Source organism: Melopsittacus undulatus, chromosome 9, assembly GCF_012275295.1.
Source record: "Melopsittacus undulatus isolate bMelUnd1 chromosome 9, bMelUnd1.mat.Z, whole genome shotgun sequence".
In the NCBI taxonomy this organism is placed as follows: Eukaryota; Metazoa; Chordata; class Aves; order Psittaciformes; family Psittaculidae; genus Melopsittacus; species Melopsittacus undulatus.
In genome coordinates, this window is record NC_047535.1 from 24,341,117 (window position 1) to 24,358,286 (window position 17,170).

General features: G+C 47.7%; 2 protein-coding genes across 4 annotated transcripts in view; one reads left to right on the forward strand and one right to left on the reverse strand.

The window, feature by feature from the left end:
* Nucleotides 1-1,291: 1,291 nt before the first annotated feature.
* On the reverse strand, nt 1,292-13,992 carry LOC115946551 (uncharacterized protein KIAA1257-like). The gene is made up of 6 exons (XM_034066188.1): nt 13,920-13,992; nt 5,659-5,964; nt 4,698-4,885; nt 3,451-3,658; nt 2,005-2,136; nt 1,292-1,299 (listed from the first exon to the last, which is right to left on the reverse strand). Exons 2-6 carry the CDS (start codon nt 5,936-5,938, stop codon nt 1,292-1,294), a joined length of 816 nt encoding a protein of 271 aa, XP_033922079.1. The 5' UTR covers nt 5,939-5,964; nt 13,920-13,992.
* Nucleotides 13,767-17,170, forward strand: part of EFCC1 (EF-hand and coiled-coil domain containing 1) — a 51,525-nt gene continuing 48,121 nt past the window's right edge. For all 3 annotated transcript variants that reach the window (XM_034066451.1, XM_034066452.1, XM_034066453.1), the window contains exons 1-2: nt 13,767-14,459; nt 15,878-16,284. In XM_034066451.1, coding sequence (XP_033922342.1) covers nt 13,776-14,459; nt 15,878-16,284 — 1,091 coding nt within the window. In that variant the 5' untranslated portion in view covers nt 13,767-13,775. The remainder of the gene's footprint in view (nt 14,460-15,877; nt 16,285-17,170) is intronic.

Below are 17,170 nucleotides of genomic sequence, written 5' to 3' on the forward strand. Positions count from 1 at the left end.
GCTATTCTAGAAAATATTCACATTAAAACAGTAATGGTAGCAGTGTCCAGATCTTTTACACAATGGCTAGAAATGTCCAGACAGTCACTGGTTTATATATGCTAGAAGCATGGTGTACTACACCTGTTTCCAAATGTCATTTAACTACAGACACTTTACAGTCACAGATTTCAGTGTTAATTACCCAACACTTAGCCTTACAATGTATCAGCCTTAATTACAGTGAGATTAGAGCAAGTCAACACTGTATGAATGGCAAGGAGGATTTTCAGGTGAAGAGCTGAATATTTCCCAAACAATAAAGAATAAACCTTGCCAATATCTGGAAGCCAGCATAGGGGGATCAATACAATATTAGGCTCTCCCTGGCTATAAACAGGATACTGAGTACCTGTAACAACATACCCGTGTTACAGAGCCTGGGGGATGGCACACCCAACAGGGCACATAGTCGTTCAAAGCCAATGAAAAGAAACGTAAAGAGATTTTCAGGCCATTCCCCCCTTCCTGAACTCAGCCTGCGTTAGCATGGAGACATAACGCTGTCAACTTCCCGTTCCTCTAAGCCAGGAGCTGTGCTCCTGCCCTTTAAGCCCCTGAACAGGCTTCCCACCTTTGAAGACTTCCGATGTCTGCTCCATCGCTCCTCTCTGGGCCCATCACTAGATGGCACTACTACCAAAATACAGATGCACTCTTGGCAGGGTTGGAAAGGACATTAAGATCATCCAGTTCCAACCCCCCTGCCATGGGCAGGGACACCTCACACTAAACCATGGCACCCAAGGCTTCATCCAACCTGGCCTTGAACACTGACAGAGATTGAGCATTCACAACCTCCCTGGGCAACCCATTCCAGTACCTCATCACCCTAACGGGAAAGAATTTCTTCCTTATATTCAATCTAAACCTCCCTTGTTTAAGTTTCAACCCGTTACCCCGTGTCCTGTCACTACAGTCTCTAATGAAGAGTCCCTCCCCAGCATCCCTATTCATCTATTCCTCCTTTGATGGTGTATGTCATTAATCATTAGAAAAAGCTAAAAGGCTGTACAAAGATAACCACGTGGAGGTGGTGACACAGTGCTGCCAACAGAACATAAGCAGCCCTGCCCCAGTGGGGGAATTCACATCATCTGCTGAAGCCGCAGCAGCTTACTGCAGTACCAAGGTTTGTATCCCCTAGCATAATTCTGTCTTTAAGATTTGGAGAGTCTGGTTTTGTTTGTGGCTCTAACAAATTGACAGACCTAACAGAGGGAGGATTTAGCTGCTAGTCTTGTTTTAAACCTTAAGAATCTAAAATTAAAGGAAAAAACAAACAAGCAAACATTCTGTTTGCGTTTTCACCAGGTTACTGAAATCCAAATACAGTTTCCTAACAACTGCTTTCCAGTACTTTTGGGACATGTTTTGTTCACAAAGTCATTCTATGAAAGCAACTATTAGATTGCAAGGCCTACAACCAGAAATCTTCAAAACAGAAGGTCTATGCTGCTTGGATTCAGCCCTTTGGAACATGGTATCCAAGGCCTCAGGTGATGATTGAGCACATTTCTCCATGGTCCTCTGCTCCAGGTAGCACAATATTGTTCATTGTGTTGCTCGAAGAATTACTATTTCTAAGGTTAGCTTTTTCTTACTGCACGATGCAGGTCTGGATGACATTTCTTACAAGGTATCCAAGTAGTAATCCTGACATAGAATAGGAATACTGAATTTCTGCTAGAAAGTTCTGTAACACTCACTCCTGAAGTATCAGTTTGCTTTCTCAGCTTTTGGTTATTTTCTTTACAAAACACTTCCTGTGAGCCAGCTACACCTCTTTTATGTCCCTATTCTATTCCAAAGCTATTCCAAACTTGTTCTAACTATAATGCATCCAGTCTTCCTGCAACACCTTACTCTCTCAGTCACTTCCTCAGCCCTGCTTCTGCCTGCTCATCACTGAAGGCACTGCACTCCCCCTCTCTTCACCCACAAGACAGTTTCCACATTTTATACCTTCATCAGGAAGGACTGAAGGCTTCTCCTGCACCTTGGGCTCCTTTGTTGCTTTGATTTTCATACAGCTGGGTGCTGGCTGACTCTCTTCAAAGAGTTTTCTTTGCAAGAGCACTCTGCATTTTACCTCATCTAACAGGGAAACAAAATGAAATCAAAGAAATTCCCCAGTTTAGACCACGTTGTTTAGTCTGGTTGGGTCACTCAAATCTTGAGCAATGATTTTCCCACGGCACCTCCTCTCCTTTTCCTACCATCTATAAGAAGCCACCCAATTCTGTTCACCTGGAGATGAAAATCACCAGAGTCCCAGAGCTTTACCTCAAAGCATAAAGGAGAATCTAGCATAAAATGTACTGCACAGCAATACATATTCAGAAGAAAACATCAGGGCAGCTGAGGCTCATGGCAGTGCCCCCCAAACTCACAGCCCTGGCATGGAGTGGACTGCTCCCCACCTCCTTCGAAAGCTTAGCTTCAAGAGGGAGAGCTTTTAACCCTATTTCTCACCCTCCTCCTGGGGCTAAAATGTAAGGCTGCCCTTGAGAAAATACCAACTACAAACAAGTCTCCATGCCTCCACAACAGCCTCTCAGGTGCTGTCAGAAATGTCCACCAACTGCAGAGCCTCTCTGCTGATCAACCCCCTGTACCTGAGCAAGCATCTGATGTGTTGGTAGCAGTTCAATCACAAGAAACCCAACCCTGTATGAACTAGCATTGTAAATCTTACAGCCCCACAAATCTCTATCCACGGATACACATGGGAAAGACAGAAAACTGCCAGTATTTTACTAACAGATTCTGCATATTTTAATAGTAAAATTAATTTGTCCAGTAGTTTCAAGACATCAGAACAAAGGATATCCCATTTTCTATAGACTTAATCTCATGCTTAGATCTCTGGTATTTATTAAGGACTGAGATCTCATTTCACATGTGTCTATGAGAGCCTTAACAAGGTCTCTCTCCTCTATTTAACTAGAAGTGATAAAATAACTGTCTTTGAAACCACTGACCTTCAAGCTAGCAGGGCCAAACTCTAGGGATACACTCAAGTTAGGGGGCTGTGGGAAACAAGAAAGAGAGGATGAAATGGAAGGATGCACAGAATGAAAATGTGGCTGCACAAGTTTTGCTGCTTTTCAGGACAACAGAAAGGAAAATCCACCTTTGAAAAGTGAACACATTCATTACTATCATTGCTACCCAGCAGCCTCAAGTAACTCACTAGTTTTGAAGGTTCACATTATCAGATTAATTCTATTTTCCTGCCATTAAACTTTGCAGAAACTGACTCCTGCATTCATTGAAACACCAACAAGAAGGAATTATTTTAGTGGTAATGACACATGAATGTCAAATAGTCTCTACACTAATTTAGCAATAGGTACAGTCAAAATCCCAAGGTATATTTTATAACATGCCTGTTTGCATTAAACTCACCAACTTCCTCTTCATCCTCTTCTATTGTAGCAGTAATATGTGCTTTACTAGGCCTTGCTTTTGAGGACACGTTTTCCTTGGCACCCCAGATATTTACAATTATTTTATGATCTCTTAGTTTTAGTAGATATTCATTAGTGACACTGATATCAACACTAAGGTTCCACGATATCCACATCTTGTTGTTTTCAAACCACGGTGTCATTGTCTATGGAAACAAAAGATGGAAATCATTACAGGAGCTGACCAGTTCAAAAGAACTTGTATTGCCATGCTGACCGCTGTCACCACTGCTCCCAAACTGTACATTCCTTGTTTCTCCAGGTTGGGCTGGGTTTATCATGACACACACACACACTCCCTTGCTGTGTCAGAGCAGCATAATTTGTTGGATTCAAACATAGCAATTTCATCAAGTCAAGGTCTGATATGAAGACCTGAGGTTAAGAACAAACAGAAATGAAGCTGGGGGGGGGGGGGGGGGGGGGGGGGGGGGGGAGGGGGTTGGAACTAGATGATCTGGAGGCCCTTTCCAGCTCTAACTATTCTATGTTTCTATGAGATCTATGTATATGCTGGTAAAGAGTTGCCAATGTAACACATTGCAATCAGCACCTTTGCAAGTGCATTGTGTTTAACAAAAACATTGACACCCAGAAGTGCAAAGCAAGGAGAGGGCCATCAAACAGACTGTCATGCAAAGATAAAACCTGAGAGGCTGCTTTCGAACCAACAGACTCTCTCAAAAAAATAATTCAGTATTTTAGCACCAGCACTTTAGAAGCAATATATCCCATTTCTGGGGCCCTGGATCTGAATGCGCAGGATTCAGTTAGATGCAGGCCTGAACAAAATACAATTTGCAAAATTCTTTAAGTACCTTAAAAATCTTTTTCTCTACAAAAAGGATCAGAGGCATAATGGTTTTATCATTGTTAATAAAATGGATGGTGTCTTTTGAATTATTATATTATTAACATGGTACCTGAGAGATAGAAGCTATAGTCTGAAGTATACTGATGATCTAGAAGAACAGAAAGTCTACCACCCTCATATTATAAAGGTAAGAATACTGCTCATCTGGACTAGCAGAGTCAAGTTTTGTCTTTGATATTCATCCTGTATCTGTGCGTGCAGGTAAGGCCTAAGCAGCTGTTAAAACAATATGCAACTACATCCCTCCATATGTGAAAACACTCTCTGTAAATTCATAATTTTGGATTACCTCATTTTATTCTATCTTTTACCTTGGAATTTGAGTCTATAAATAGCTTTACAACCACGCCAGACACCACCAAGTCCACTTTTCTAGGTATGAGGTCATCTGGTAGAAGGAAGTACTCAATTTGATAGCGATATTCCACTCTTGGAACAGCTGCTACAGACAGTCTCCTTCCTCGTGTATTAGGGTGATTGGTTTTCTTATCCCTTTGCTCTAGAGAGAGTATTAGAATTATTTGGAAGCATTAAATATTATCAAAGATGAGAGTCTCTGGGGGTATTAATACATTCTGCAATGACAATGTTAACAGGCATTTCAGTGTGACAGCAGAAAAATGATTGACTGAACATAGGTAACTGGTGAACATGAAACTGTTCTTCCAGTGCCCAATCCTGCAGTTCTCACCTAGGTTTAACTATGTTAACAGTCCATAATGTTCCTGGAACTCCCCCTTCCTCCTCTCTTTCTGCAGGGTGGCATCCAGTGATTGCCATTCCCAAGGAACAGATGCCCCTTTACCCAGGGGACTTCTACACGGCAGAATTCCACACTGCAGAGGGAAGGCTGAAGGTACTCAAACACCACAGGAGACTCATAATTCAACTGAACAGCTGCTACCTCCTCTGAAAATGACAATACCACCTTTAAACTATCCAGCATCATAACTACCAAGTTGAGTATCCACATCAAAAAACACCTTTACTTTCATTATTAAGCAGTGGCTGGTTAATAAACACCGGTGTGGGTCATCAACTGGAATAGCTGTGACTACCCAGGAATCAGCAGTCAGGAAAGGTTTCCAGTCATTCCTGACAATCACCTAACAGTAAGAGGCTCCCATGTCCCACTACCACTTTCTTGAGCCATCCACCCAGGCAAATTCAAAACGACTAACATCTTTTTAAACATTATCTCCTTAAACCATTCAGGGCCACACAGATTTATGAATGGACGGGTTCTAAGAAAGACCTGTGTCAGGTACTGACCTGCAGGCGGGGCAGGGAGAGCTAGACAAACTGTCAGTGTGCTGGTCACAGTGTGGGAGCCATCCAGCCTCCCTGAGCTCTCTTCAGACTGGAGGTACTCACAGCTTTCCCCCTCTGGGGTCAGCTGTCCATTCCCTCCAAGCACCTCGTGCTGCTCCGTTTCCACGGTGCTTTCAGAGCAGGGTGTGTTCAAATTTGTCATCTCTGCTTTACCATCTTCCTCTGCCTCCTCTTCTTCCACTGCCTCTGAATTCTCCTGCTTTTGCTCTGCCATCCTCATGTACAGTCCGACAACAGACTCAAAGGCTGCAGAACAAGACAAACCGCTTCACGTTAGCGTTGAAATCGGGATCCCCAGTAGAAGCTAGGCAGGAGCAAGGAAGAACAGCACTAGCAGGTACAAATATTCCCGTTTCAAAATTGCCTTAAGAGTGCTTAACTCACATCCCCGGACAACGGGCTGATGTTTGCAGGCAGGGGCAGCGCACACCGCGCACCGCTGCGCCCAGCCAAGGGCAGGGCAGCGCGCAGCAGGGCGACACCGGGCCGGGGGAGCGCCACCCGGCTGGAACGCACTGGCGGCTCCCACTGCGGACAAGCGCGTCCCCAAGGCCCCGCTCAGGGACGGGGCAGCCCCGCTGCGCAGCGCCGGGCACGCCGAGAGCCCCCGCGGCCCAACGGCCACCGAGCCCGAGCCAGCGAAGCCGCGCGGGTACCCTGCCCAGTGCCGGCAGCCGGGCCACGGCCAGACCACGGCTGTGGCCCTCCGTGCAATGCCGTGCCGTGCAGTGCAGGCAGCAGCGAGCCGGGATGGAGCACCCCGCACCGCGGGGCTGAGCCAGCGCTGGGGACCACCGCATAAGAGGGACGTGGAGCTGCTGGAGTGAGTCCATGGGGGGACATGGAGATGCTGCGAGGGCTGGAGCAGCTCTGCTCTGGAGCCAGGCTGAGAGAGCTGGGCTGGGGCAGCCTGGAGAAGAGAAGGCTCCTGAAGGGGAGACCTGAGAGCAGCTCCAGTGCCTAAAGGGGCTGCAGGAAACCTGGAGAAGGGCTTTGGACAAGGGCCTGTAGGGACAGGCCAAGGGGAATGGCTTTAACCTGCCAGAGGGGAGACTGAGATTAGATAGGAGGAGGAAGTTCCTCCATGTGAGGTTGGAACTAGATAAGCTTTAAGATCCCTTCCAACCCAACCCATTCTATGATGCTGTGTTTTTATGATTCTTCATAGAGCTATGCCAAAGTGGAGTGAGCCCCAGCACCCAGTGACTCAAATGTTAGTGTGTGGCTAACTGCCTCCAATAGTCTCCAGCTTCAGTAGCTTATTTGTGGAATTTCCATCTCCCCAGCATATCTGCACTTCTAAACAGTGACCTCACATGCTCCAAACAGGGCAGGCTCTCCTGACACACCTCTTCATTTCAAAATGCTTTTCTCCTTCTCTGTAATACCTGAACAGCCTGTGTATTGTGACGAGCAGGGAGATGCCCACTCAAACCAAACCCACGGAGAAGCCATTTCCTCCACATCATGAACACCCAGCAGCTCCCTGCACCAATTCCTGACACTGCAAGGAGCAGGGAACAAGGCTCTGCACAACAGCCTGTGTGCTGCTGAATGCCTGTCTGCTTTACAGCTGGACTTGCATCAGCCATCTGAATCTGAAATGTATTGCCATGGTGACAGTCATGGTAGAGCAGGCAAAGGAAGGAGGCAAGGATACTATACTAGGCAAGGATATCACACTACAATGGTCATATGAAGCTAACATATCAAGAAAACACCTAAGCACATTCACTTGTCAGTAACTGGAGGAGCGTGGCCATGCCAATGACTCCAAACCAGACACAGATCTGTTTTCTGGAGGCATTAACCTGGGATTATCCACACACTGAACCATAGAGCACTGAGTGATGTGAGCTCAGGCACAGCAGTTACTCATTAACTCCCTTTCCAGAGGCTCAGACTATCTAAACTATAACACTCCGCATACGCACAATTCAGGTATCAACTTCCCCTTCCTTAGACAGCAGCAAAACCATGACAGGGTTAGTTCAACAATTATACACTGAATAATTATTAATTAGTTTGTCTTCTGGCATTCTGCACACAAACAGCTCAGTTCTTACCCTGCTTTACTCTGCTCACTTTGACAGTATTTCTCACAAGGGGGTGGAGCGATTCATTTCACAGATTTCCGCTCCCTGTTTCCCCACATGATTATGTCTCAGAGCCCACCATTAGGAACTCAGGCTGACACCTCAATTGTCTGTGAAAAAGCAGCGGGGTGGAAATTAAAATGCCAATGGAATAAAACATGGTTGTCATGAAACACTTTCCTGATGAATAAAAGCTTCAGCATCTCATTCTGTGAACGGAAGAATGCGCAGATTCCCGTGTGCCAGTCCCGTGTCTGCTGCTGCCTTTGTGCAGGGGTCTGGCAGTTCTCTTTCAGATGTACACAATGAGAACACCTCAATTTTTCATACAAAACTGAAAAGCAAGTATCCCAGACTGGTTTGGGTTGGAAAGGACCTTAAAGCTCATCCAGCTTCAACCCCTGCCATGGGCAGGGACACCTTGGAGCAGCTTGCTCCAAGCCCCTGTGTCCAACCTGGCCTTGAACACTGACAGGGATGAGGCAGCCACAGCTTCTCTGGGCACCCTGTGCCAGCGCCTCAGCACCCTCACAGGGAAGAGCTTCTGCCTGAGGGCTCATCTCAGTCTCCCCTGTTCTGGCAGTTTAAAGCCATTCCCCTTGGCCTGTCCCTACAGGCCCTTGCAAACCCTTAATTATTAAACCGTAAATCCTAAATCATTATTGTCCTTCCAATTCCTAAAATTATCCAACAGTTTGCTGCTCCTTTCACTCCTATGCAAGACCAAGGCTCATATCCTAGATGCCGGTCTTCCATTTCAGCCCTCAGATGGGAAGTGCTTTAGCTAAAGCTGCTGGGCACCCACCAAACTGGACTGCACCCAAACTGCAACGCTCCTGTTCTAAACACCACTGTAAGGCTGTGAACTGTGCATAGTCCTTTCCTCAGGACAACCAGTTCCACAGCCCAGATGCCTGACCTGCAGGCAGGAGACCCGAGTCTGCCTCTTCTCTTCCCTGAGACCTCCCTGCATCATCATCTCCTGCCCGAGGTAACCCTTGGGTAACCCACAGGGATATTTCCTGCTGCTTCTGCTGAAACCATGAAGGAAGTTCAAGACTTGTTGAGCTCAGTGGAAAGAGAGTCTTCAGATCCACTGTGGTTTACTGGAAGTGCCTGGAGGGTTTTGGCAAGCAGGGAATAGCACACTTGCCCCCCACTTGCTGGCAAAGCCCAAACCACCCAGCCAGAAACTCACACTCATGACTCTTCTTGGGCAGAGGCTCGGGGCTGTACACCCTCAGTAAAGGGCATAAAACGTCAGAATAACAACTAGTAGGGGACACCCACATTCTTTGTGTCCTCTAACCCTATGCAGCGCTCTGTCCAGCACGCCTTCTGGGGGACTGTGTGCCAAGAGGTCCAACTTACCCATAAGGAAACTGATCCTAATTTTCCAGGGATTTCAGGTTCTAGATATCATGGGAACGGCCAAGCAGGCAGAAAATGGGCTTCAGCACCAAGGCTGAAGCTTCCATCACCCTCCTTGCATCTGCTCCTTACAGTCACTGTACCTCCATTCCCTTACCTGTACACACAGACTTAGTCATCTCTAGCGTTTAGGAATAACCAGGAGAAAAAATGCTCTAAAAAGGCTAAATCTAAACACTACATGTTCATCCTGAGAACCTACAGTCTAATTTACAGCAGAAATTAAGATGGCACCAATGTTTCAGAAAGAAATACTTCTCTAAAGTAATTTAGATAGACACTCTTAAAGGGGGGCCAAACCCCATCCCAGAGGCTCAGATCATGCCTGCTTCCTGCAGCCAGCACCAGAACTGCTGCCAGACTTATCAGCCAGAGAAACAGAAAACCAGGAGTAACACTGACTGAAGCACTACAAATCAAAGTCTGGCCTCATCCCATTGTGGCTTTCCAATTTTTCCCATCCATTTACTCTGCAATTTTTTCATAAAAAAAATAAACACTTCCCCCCAAGCACCACTAATTCCAGGTTGAAAGCAGTAGATTTCTCTTTTACTGCAGAAGAGCCTGCAAACTGTTGCAGCTGCTGAATAGCTAAGAGATGTTAACCACAACACCTGGCTCTTCAGAGCTGCAGCTGTTTCCTCTGCATACTACATAACATGTCATTTATTCCCTTCACATAATTCATGTCAAGAGAAAGACCACAATCTAATTAGTCATATCACTTGGGATAAAATCCGAGCTGCAGTGAGGTAAGGTCTTCTCTTAACCCCCATCGTCTCCGTCAGCTCCACAGCAAGGGAGGCTCCAGACACCAAGTGCTGTTCATGTTTCACAGAGACTTCCTCCTTACGTTCAGAAGCTTCCCAAGGTTCCTGATATCAGTCACTGCACCTTTCTCCTCTACCCACCCAATATCCACCTTGATGTTTCTAAACCTACAGATGGTCACCAATGCAAGTGAGCTAATTGGTGACATCCAGCTTGGAGGCAGTGATCATGCACCAGTGGAGTCTGCAGTCCTGAGGCAGGTGGGACAGGCAAAGAGCACAGTCAGGACCCTGCATTTTAGGAAAGCTGACTTCCAGGAGACATTCAAGGCCAGGCTGGATGTGGTTCTGGGCAACCTGACCTAGGTGACGATGCCCTGCTCATTGCATGGGGGGTTGGACTAGACGAGCTTTGAAGGTCCATCCAACCCAAACTATTCCTTGATTCCATTATCTTTACAGCCTTTTGCCCAGTTTGTCAGAATTGCCCACCTGCTGAATGGATGTGTTCAGCTAAAATCTTGTCTGTATGAGCATCACACACAAACGTGCTGCAGGCAGGAGCAGTGCTACACCACAGCCAGGGACGTTCAGTACGTTCTTCCTTCTTTGCCTCACTGCATACACAGGGCTGTCCAACGCATGGGACCTAGCAGAGAGAAAGACAACACCCAACATTTCTGGCATTGCAAGTGCCTCCAAGAACATGCCAAGAACAGCACTGCACCACTAATATTTAACCCCTCTCTCAAGTTCTTTGTGGAAGCAGCTGTCTCAGGAACAACCATTTTAAAAGGATTGACAGCATCATGGTATGGCTTTGTTGGAAGAGTTTGGGAAACAGATTTTCAGTACTTAGCACTCCATTTTCACTTTGCTCCTTGAAAGTTGGTAAGGAATAGGAGGTTTTCACTGTAATGAAGTGATCTTCCTGGCAAGATTAGCATCTTGCACAGTCCCACAGTGCTGTAGTGACCACCAAACAACCTGCTGCACAAATGAGACCAGACCATGGTTGTCATGGAATGTCAGACATGAACTGTGCTGATCCTCGGTCCTGCAACACATATGAACCATGAAATACAATGTAAGGACAGTTAAGCTCAAGCCACTTTTATCTATAAATGTTGTTTATGTGTCTTAACTAATCCCACATCTACCTCATACAATTTAAAACATTATCCCATCAATGATGCTGGCAAACAAGCTAAAGGCTGGTCATGGAACCTTTTAACATCTTAAAGGAAAACTCTCCAGTTCACTAATTTCAAAAGCAGTATTCTAATACACATACGACTTCCAGCTATTACCACAACACTGCAGAAAGAGCCATTCCACTCAGGTCCTGCTTTCCCACCAGTTCTTTCTATAGCTGGGACTCCTTCAAGACACTTTCACAGTGCAGTGCACTACCAGGACTGGGAACAACTCAGTAAAGACAAAGTCCTTGACCACTTGATAAAATGCTGCCAGCTCTGAGCAGGCTTAGAGAGCAGGTCAAGGAACAGATCGACCTTGTCTGGGTCAGGAGTAAAGTCTTAATCTTGCTACACTTGGGAGTAAATAAAAGAGTTGTTGTAATTACACTGTGACAGCCTTTTCTGTACCTCTGAAGGAAGGAAGGTTCAGGCTGCAACAGGGAAGTTGACCTCTACCCAACATAACCCCCTTGTCACAGAGAGCCTGAAGTGAAATTCAGGTTTCTGTGGCCCAACTGTTTTCGCAGTTGTCCAGTATCTGGAAGCCTTGGGTCAGGTGGCTGTTGTGCAAGAAAACCTGATGTAAATCCCCACTGGCCAGCAAAGGAGCTTTTCCTGAAAACTCAAACAAAAACCAGTGGCCAAAGGTTTGGGACATTTTGCTGGTAACAAGTATCTGCTTTGTTTCAGAGACAAAGCTCTGGTGAACATGAATTGGCATCATGGTTACATTCTCATTTCCCTGTCACAGTAACAACACAGAAAGCCAAAGACTTGTCAGTGCCATTTATGTCCTTTGCTCTTTCAAACCAGAAGCCCTGCAGATAGGCAACAAGGAATTCCACAGAGGCCCAACGTTGCCTCTCTTCCAGCCAGAGACACCACAAAGAAAGCCAACTGAAAGCCATAGGTGCTAAAGCACAATTTACAGTGACAGGTTTATAGCCCGGTAAAGATTCTGGCAGCCTTTAAATCAATTCTTTCCACTCGATAAAATATTTTTACAACTGAAGCTAGCCAGACCAAGCCAAGTTTGAATAATTGCATTTGTCTGACTCCAGGGCCTCAATGTTTTAGCTGGTGTTTGGGGTCAGCTGGTTTGGTGTGTGTGGACAACAGATGCAGAGTTACACAGCATCTGCTAAAAACATTCAAGGTTTATGGTTTTGTCTTTCTTGTCTCTCTGTGGTGCTGCATTATGGAGACATTTTGACCCTGAGTCCGCTTTTTGCATTAATAACATTATCAGACTAAGAAAAGCTCAAGTTTTAGAGGTATACATGGCTACGAGAGTGAATAAGGAATATATGCACATCCAGTTCACCCAGTCACTCCTCAGGTCACTCAAAAATGTAAGTTACAAGTTATGTGTTACTTCAGACATGAGGAAAATGGGAGAAACAGTCTTTAAAGGTACAATACACCCAAAAAACCCACCCCAAGAACGTGAAGCAAATCCATGAGCTGGACAGGAGATTCCTGCCAACTGCCCAGTTACAAAACACAAAACACACTCCCATTTCAGACAATAAATACACAGACCACCGGCATAAAACTCAGCCCTTGGGAATAGGAAGGCTGATCCTGTGGAGCACTTTGGTCCCTGGGGGACTGTCCATGTCTGGTTACCTGCTGCAGGTGCACGTCTCTGGTACCTTGCCCAGTCTACAGGGAGGACCTGGGACCTGCACGGCACTCTTCCCACCAGCCCGGCCTCTTGCCCTATCAGCTGCTGCTCTTGACGGTTCTTCCTGGGTGGACTCCAGACCTGGTTCACCAGCACCCCGTGTCTGGGGCTGTTAACAGAGCCTGTTACCACATCCCGAGCTTGGACACCCTGTTCAGACCCTCGGCACAGCTGGTGCCGTGGTCACCTCTGGCTCCTGGTGCATCCCTGCCATAGGAGGAGCCCTGCGCCAGTGGCTCACTCCCTCGCTGCAGCTGCACTCAACAGTGTAGGTCCACCTCCATAGCCAAATAGTGACAAAAATCACGGCTTTGGGAAGCTCTGCCATTTGAGCCAGTTTCACACATATTCAGTATATCACAGACAACAAATGCACACCAGGACCGCAGACACCACATCTACGGGGTGAAAAGCCTGAGTGAACAGAAAGATGATCCACTCTTAAGCCCGTTAGCTTGATTAAGTTAGTGGGACCACTCACTCGCTCACAGCGTTGCCCGTCAGACTGATGCTGCCGGTTTGCTCACGTTAAAAAGGAGCTACAAATAAAGGAGTGAAGAAGTTTGAAGCAAACCTGGCACTCGGGGTTGTCTGAAGCCCCCTTCCTGACAGACAAAGGAGGGCCGGCACCTGCCCGCTGTCCCCGCTGCCCCGCAGGGCCGGGAGCCCCCTCCGCTGGGGCAGCCCAAAGCTCCGCCTCGGGAAGCGGCGGGCGGGACGAGACCCCTGTCCCGGGGCGGCGGCGGCAGCCCCCGCGCTCCGTGCCCGGGACACGGCCCGGCCCGCCCCGGCGCCGAGCAGCGGGGCGGGGTTCCCCGGCCCTGCGGGAGGTGGCGGCGGAGCGCGGGGCGGCTCGGCGGGTCCGGCGAGCGCGATGGAGCCGCCCGAGGGCTGGGACCCGTACGGGCGGCCGGCGCGGCGCACGCAGTGGCTGGTGAGCGCCCTGGCCTACCACTACGGGCTGGACCGCGGCGTGGAGAACGAGATCGTGGTGCTGGCCACCGGGCTGGACCAGTACCTGCAGGAGATCTTCCACCACCTGGACTGCGCCGGGGCCGGCCGGATCCCGGGCGAGGACTTCCGGACGCTGTGCCAGGTGCTGGGGCTGGAGGAGACGGCGGAGGCGGCGGCCGACCCCGAGGAGTGCGCGGGGCTGTGGGAGGGCCTGTCCGCCGAGCTCACCTTCCGCCAGTTCCACGCCCGCCTCTGCGGCTACTTCAGCACCAAGGCGGGCGGCCCGCGCCGCGCCGTGCCGCGCCTGCCGCTGGGCCGGGAGAGCGAGCACATCGAGACCCAGATCCGGCTGCGCAGCCCCCGCCGCCGCCGCCGCAGGGACCCGCCGGGGCCCGCAGCACCGGTGCGGCACGGCAGCGGGGAGGCGGCGGAGCGGCGGCCCGCGGGGACCTGCTCGCGGGAGTGCTACGAGGAGATCGTGGCGCTGGAGCAGGCCGAGGACCGCATCGCCAAGCTGGAGGAGGAGAACGGGAGCCTGCGGGAGCTGGTGGAGGACATGCGGGCCGCCCTGCAGAGCAGCGACGCCCGGTGCCTGGCCCTGCAGGTGAGCAGCGGTGACCCCCGGCTGTAGCTTGGAGAGGTGCTGTGGCCGCAACGTGCGGTGCCAGCAAGCTCTCCGCTCCAGGTCAGCTGTAAGAGGGGTATGACACAGACCTAGGTGGCCCTCTCAGCTTCGGCATTAACTTCTTAGCAAAGTTTGGTTACAGAGAGGCTTTAAGGAGAACGCTGTGATTTCACCAGCGGTGTGTATATATCCCTTAAATGAAACAGAATCACGGACTGCTTTGGGTTGGAAGGGACCTTGAAAATCATCCATTTACAAACCCCTGCCACGGGCAGGGACACCTTCCACTAGAGCAGCTTGCTCCAAGCCCCTGTGTCCAACCTGGCCTAAATACAGGTATAAGTATCATTATGTATATCCTTAAATGTATATTTAAGGGATGCGCTGAGAACCACCCTGCTAAAATTGCAGAAGACCTCAGTTTAACAGATCCGAGGTCTATAATGCTGCTTTTCCTATTGCACATGCAGTCACTTATACATCAGTTTTGCACCGTTGTGGGCTTTTTCCCTAAGTAAGAAGGAACTTCTGGGTTCTTACCTGCACAAGCACCCCAGAGCTTTGCCTCAGAAACATGAGAAGTGTGTTTTCTTCAGAGCATGGTCATGGGAGCTCAGAGGAGCCAGCTATGCATATGGCCTGATGAACAGTATCTGGCTTCTCTGCAGAGCCTCACTCATTGTGGTGCTTATCTCTGTTTCTGTTTTATCAGCTGAAGTGAAACACATACATAGTGAAACATGAACATATACATACTTAATAGCAGTTGAATTACTCTGGCATGATGTAGCATAGCCACAGTTGGGATCAGGGTGGATTTCATACCAGCACACCTCACACAGAGCTCTGTGTCGTTTGCATTAGCTGCTGTCCATTTCCGCAATGCCTAACACAGCAGGTGAAAGCCAGTTTACTTCTTTCATGTGAAAAGTGAAAGGAGGGCAGGAGTGAGCACGAAGTCACCAGTCAAAGAACCCAGAAAGAATGAGAAGGACAAAGATTAGAGCTTGAGGCCACCACGAGCTGCTCTGTGCTCAGCTCTACTCAACACAACTTCAGAATCATAAGGGGAAGTACTTTTTGCACAATACTACTTGCCTTTTGAGGACAGACTCCAGTAATGGCATTAAAGCTATACAGAAACGTGTGCAATAAACTCATTTTCCACTTTAGGAGTAGGTTTAAAGTGGAATGTATAGATATGTATTTTAAAACTACTGTCCAGAGACTGTTTCCTTGCTCTTACGCAAAGGTAAGTAGCTCATCAGTTGCTGATCAACTCTTTGTCATTAAAGAAAAACAAACAACAAAACACAATCCAGCCATTTTCAGTCTTGGTTAGTATGATGCTTTAGAACACATTAACTTCCCCCTGCTTTCTGCTTCTGTTATTATAGGTAGGACTGCGGAAGAGCCACGCTAACCATAAGGAAGAGGGGACCAGTTTTGTGGGGTGCAAGAGACCATTAATGCAGAACCACTCCCAGACCAAGTGCCTTCAAAGCGTACTGAAAGAAGTGGAACTCATACGGAGCTCCAGGGACGGGCAGATAGAAGAAGCGATTAGGTTCAATCAGGAGCTGGAAAGAGAGCTGAAGAGCTCTCAGGAAGCTCTGGTCAGTCTGGAGGACTGCAACCGTAACCTGAAGAGGGAACAAGCAGAAATGAGGAAGAAAGTGGAAGAGGCAAGACATGCTGTCCTTAACAGCCTTGGCAAAGTGAAGGAGCTGGAAGTGAAAGCCAACGAAGTGCCACATCTGCAAGTATACATCCAGCAGCTGGAATCAGAACTGCAGCACTACAGGTAAGGCTAAGCTCGTCAAAAAATGCCTATAAAATCGCAGTATTGGAACAGAAGTTACCATGAAAATCACCAGTTGTAGCTTATTAAATGTCACCAAATACATGTAAAATGGAGCCAGAGAGGAATTAGAAGCTACTTTTCTTGGTAGGGATCCGTAACAGATTTGGGCTGTTCTAGTGGAAGGTAGATCAAAATAAGGATGCTTTACTCCTTAGTAAAGCATCCTTACTCCTCAGACACACAGCAGTAGGACTCAACGTAGTAATGCTTCATGAAAGCCTCTGAAGAAACTGCTGACAGCCCTTCAGAAACCATTTCCATGCACTTATTTTCTCACCTTACCTAAGCAGCCCAGTCATTCCCTGCCAGTTGGAGCACACGTACAAAGCCAGCTGTAATCAGGTGGTTGACCCTCCACTTCTTACTAAACGTCTTCAGTTTGTCCTACAAAGTGGAGGAAAACCCACAAGGCCAGCTTGTGCCCAGCAGTGTTAAACTCTGCTGTGACTTTATTGCTTTTTCACCAACAGAACATGTCATGTTCCATAAGGGAAAAGCTAAAACACTTTCCTGAAACCACACAATCATGTAACAGGAGTCTCAAGCGAAAAATGCATCATCCAACTATCCCCCACTTTTGTGATAGTATAAGTAAATGTCTTTCCAAAAGTCAGGAAGTTGCTTACAAATTTAAGAGTTCACTGATTCTGTAGAGTTGTATTTCAGATCAGACTTGGACTCACTGATGGTTAGCAAGTGCCAGGCATTTCTGCCCAAGTTTCAAATTGACCCATGGAATAAAATCTTGGTTATAACTTTACTGACCCAAAGTAAAGCTAATAGTTATACATTTTTTCCTTACTGTACTAAACCTAGTATTTTAATA

Bases quoted from the DNA above. Each gene is read 5' to 3' on its own strand.
- LOC115946551 (XM_034066188.1), bottom strand. From the start codon at position 5,938: ATGAGGATGGCAGAGCAAAAGCAGGAGAATTCAGAGGCAGTGGAAGAA. The intron at 3,659-4,697 runs GTAAAAGATAGA...TTGTTTCCATAG, and splicing joins TTATAGACTCAAATTCCAAG to ACAATGACACCGTGGTTTGA. The intron at 2,137-3,450 runs GTGAGTTTAATG...TTTCCCTGTTAG, and splicing joins AGAGGATGAAGAGGAAGTTG to ATGAGGTAAAATGCAGAGTG.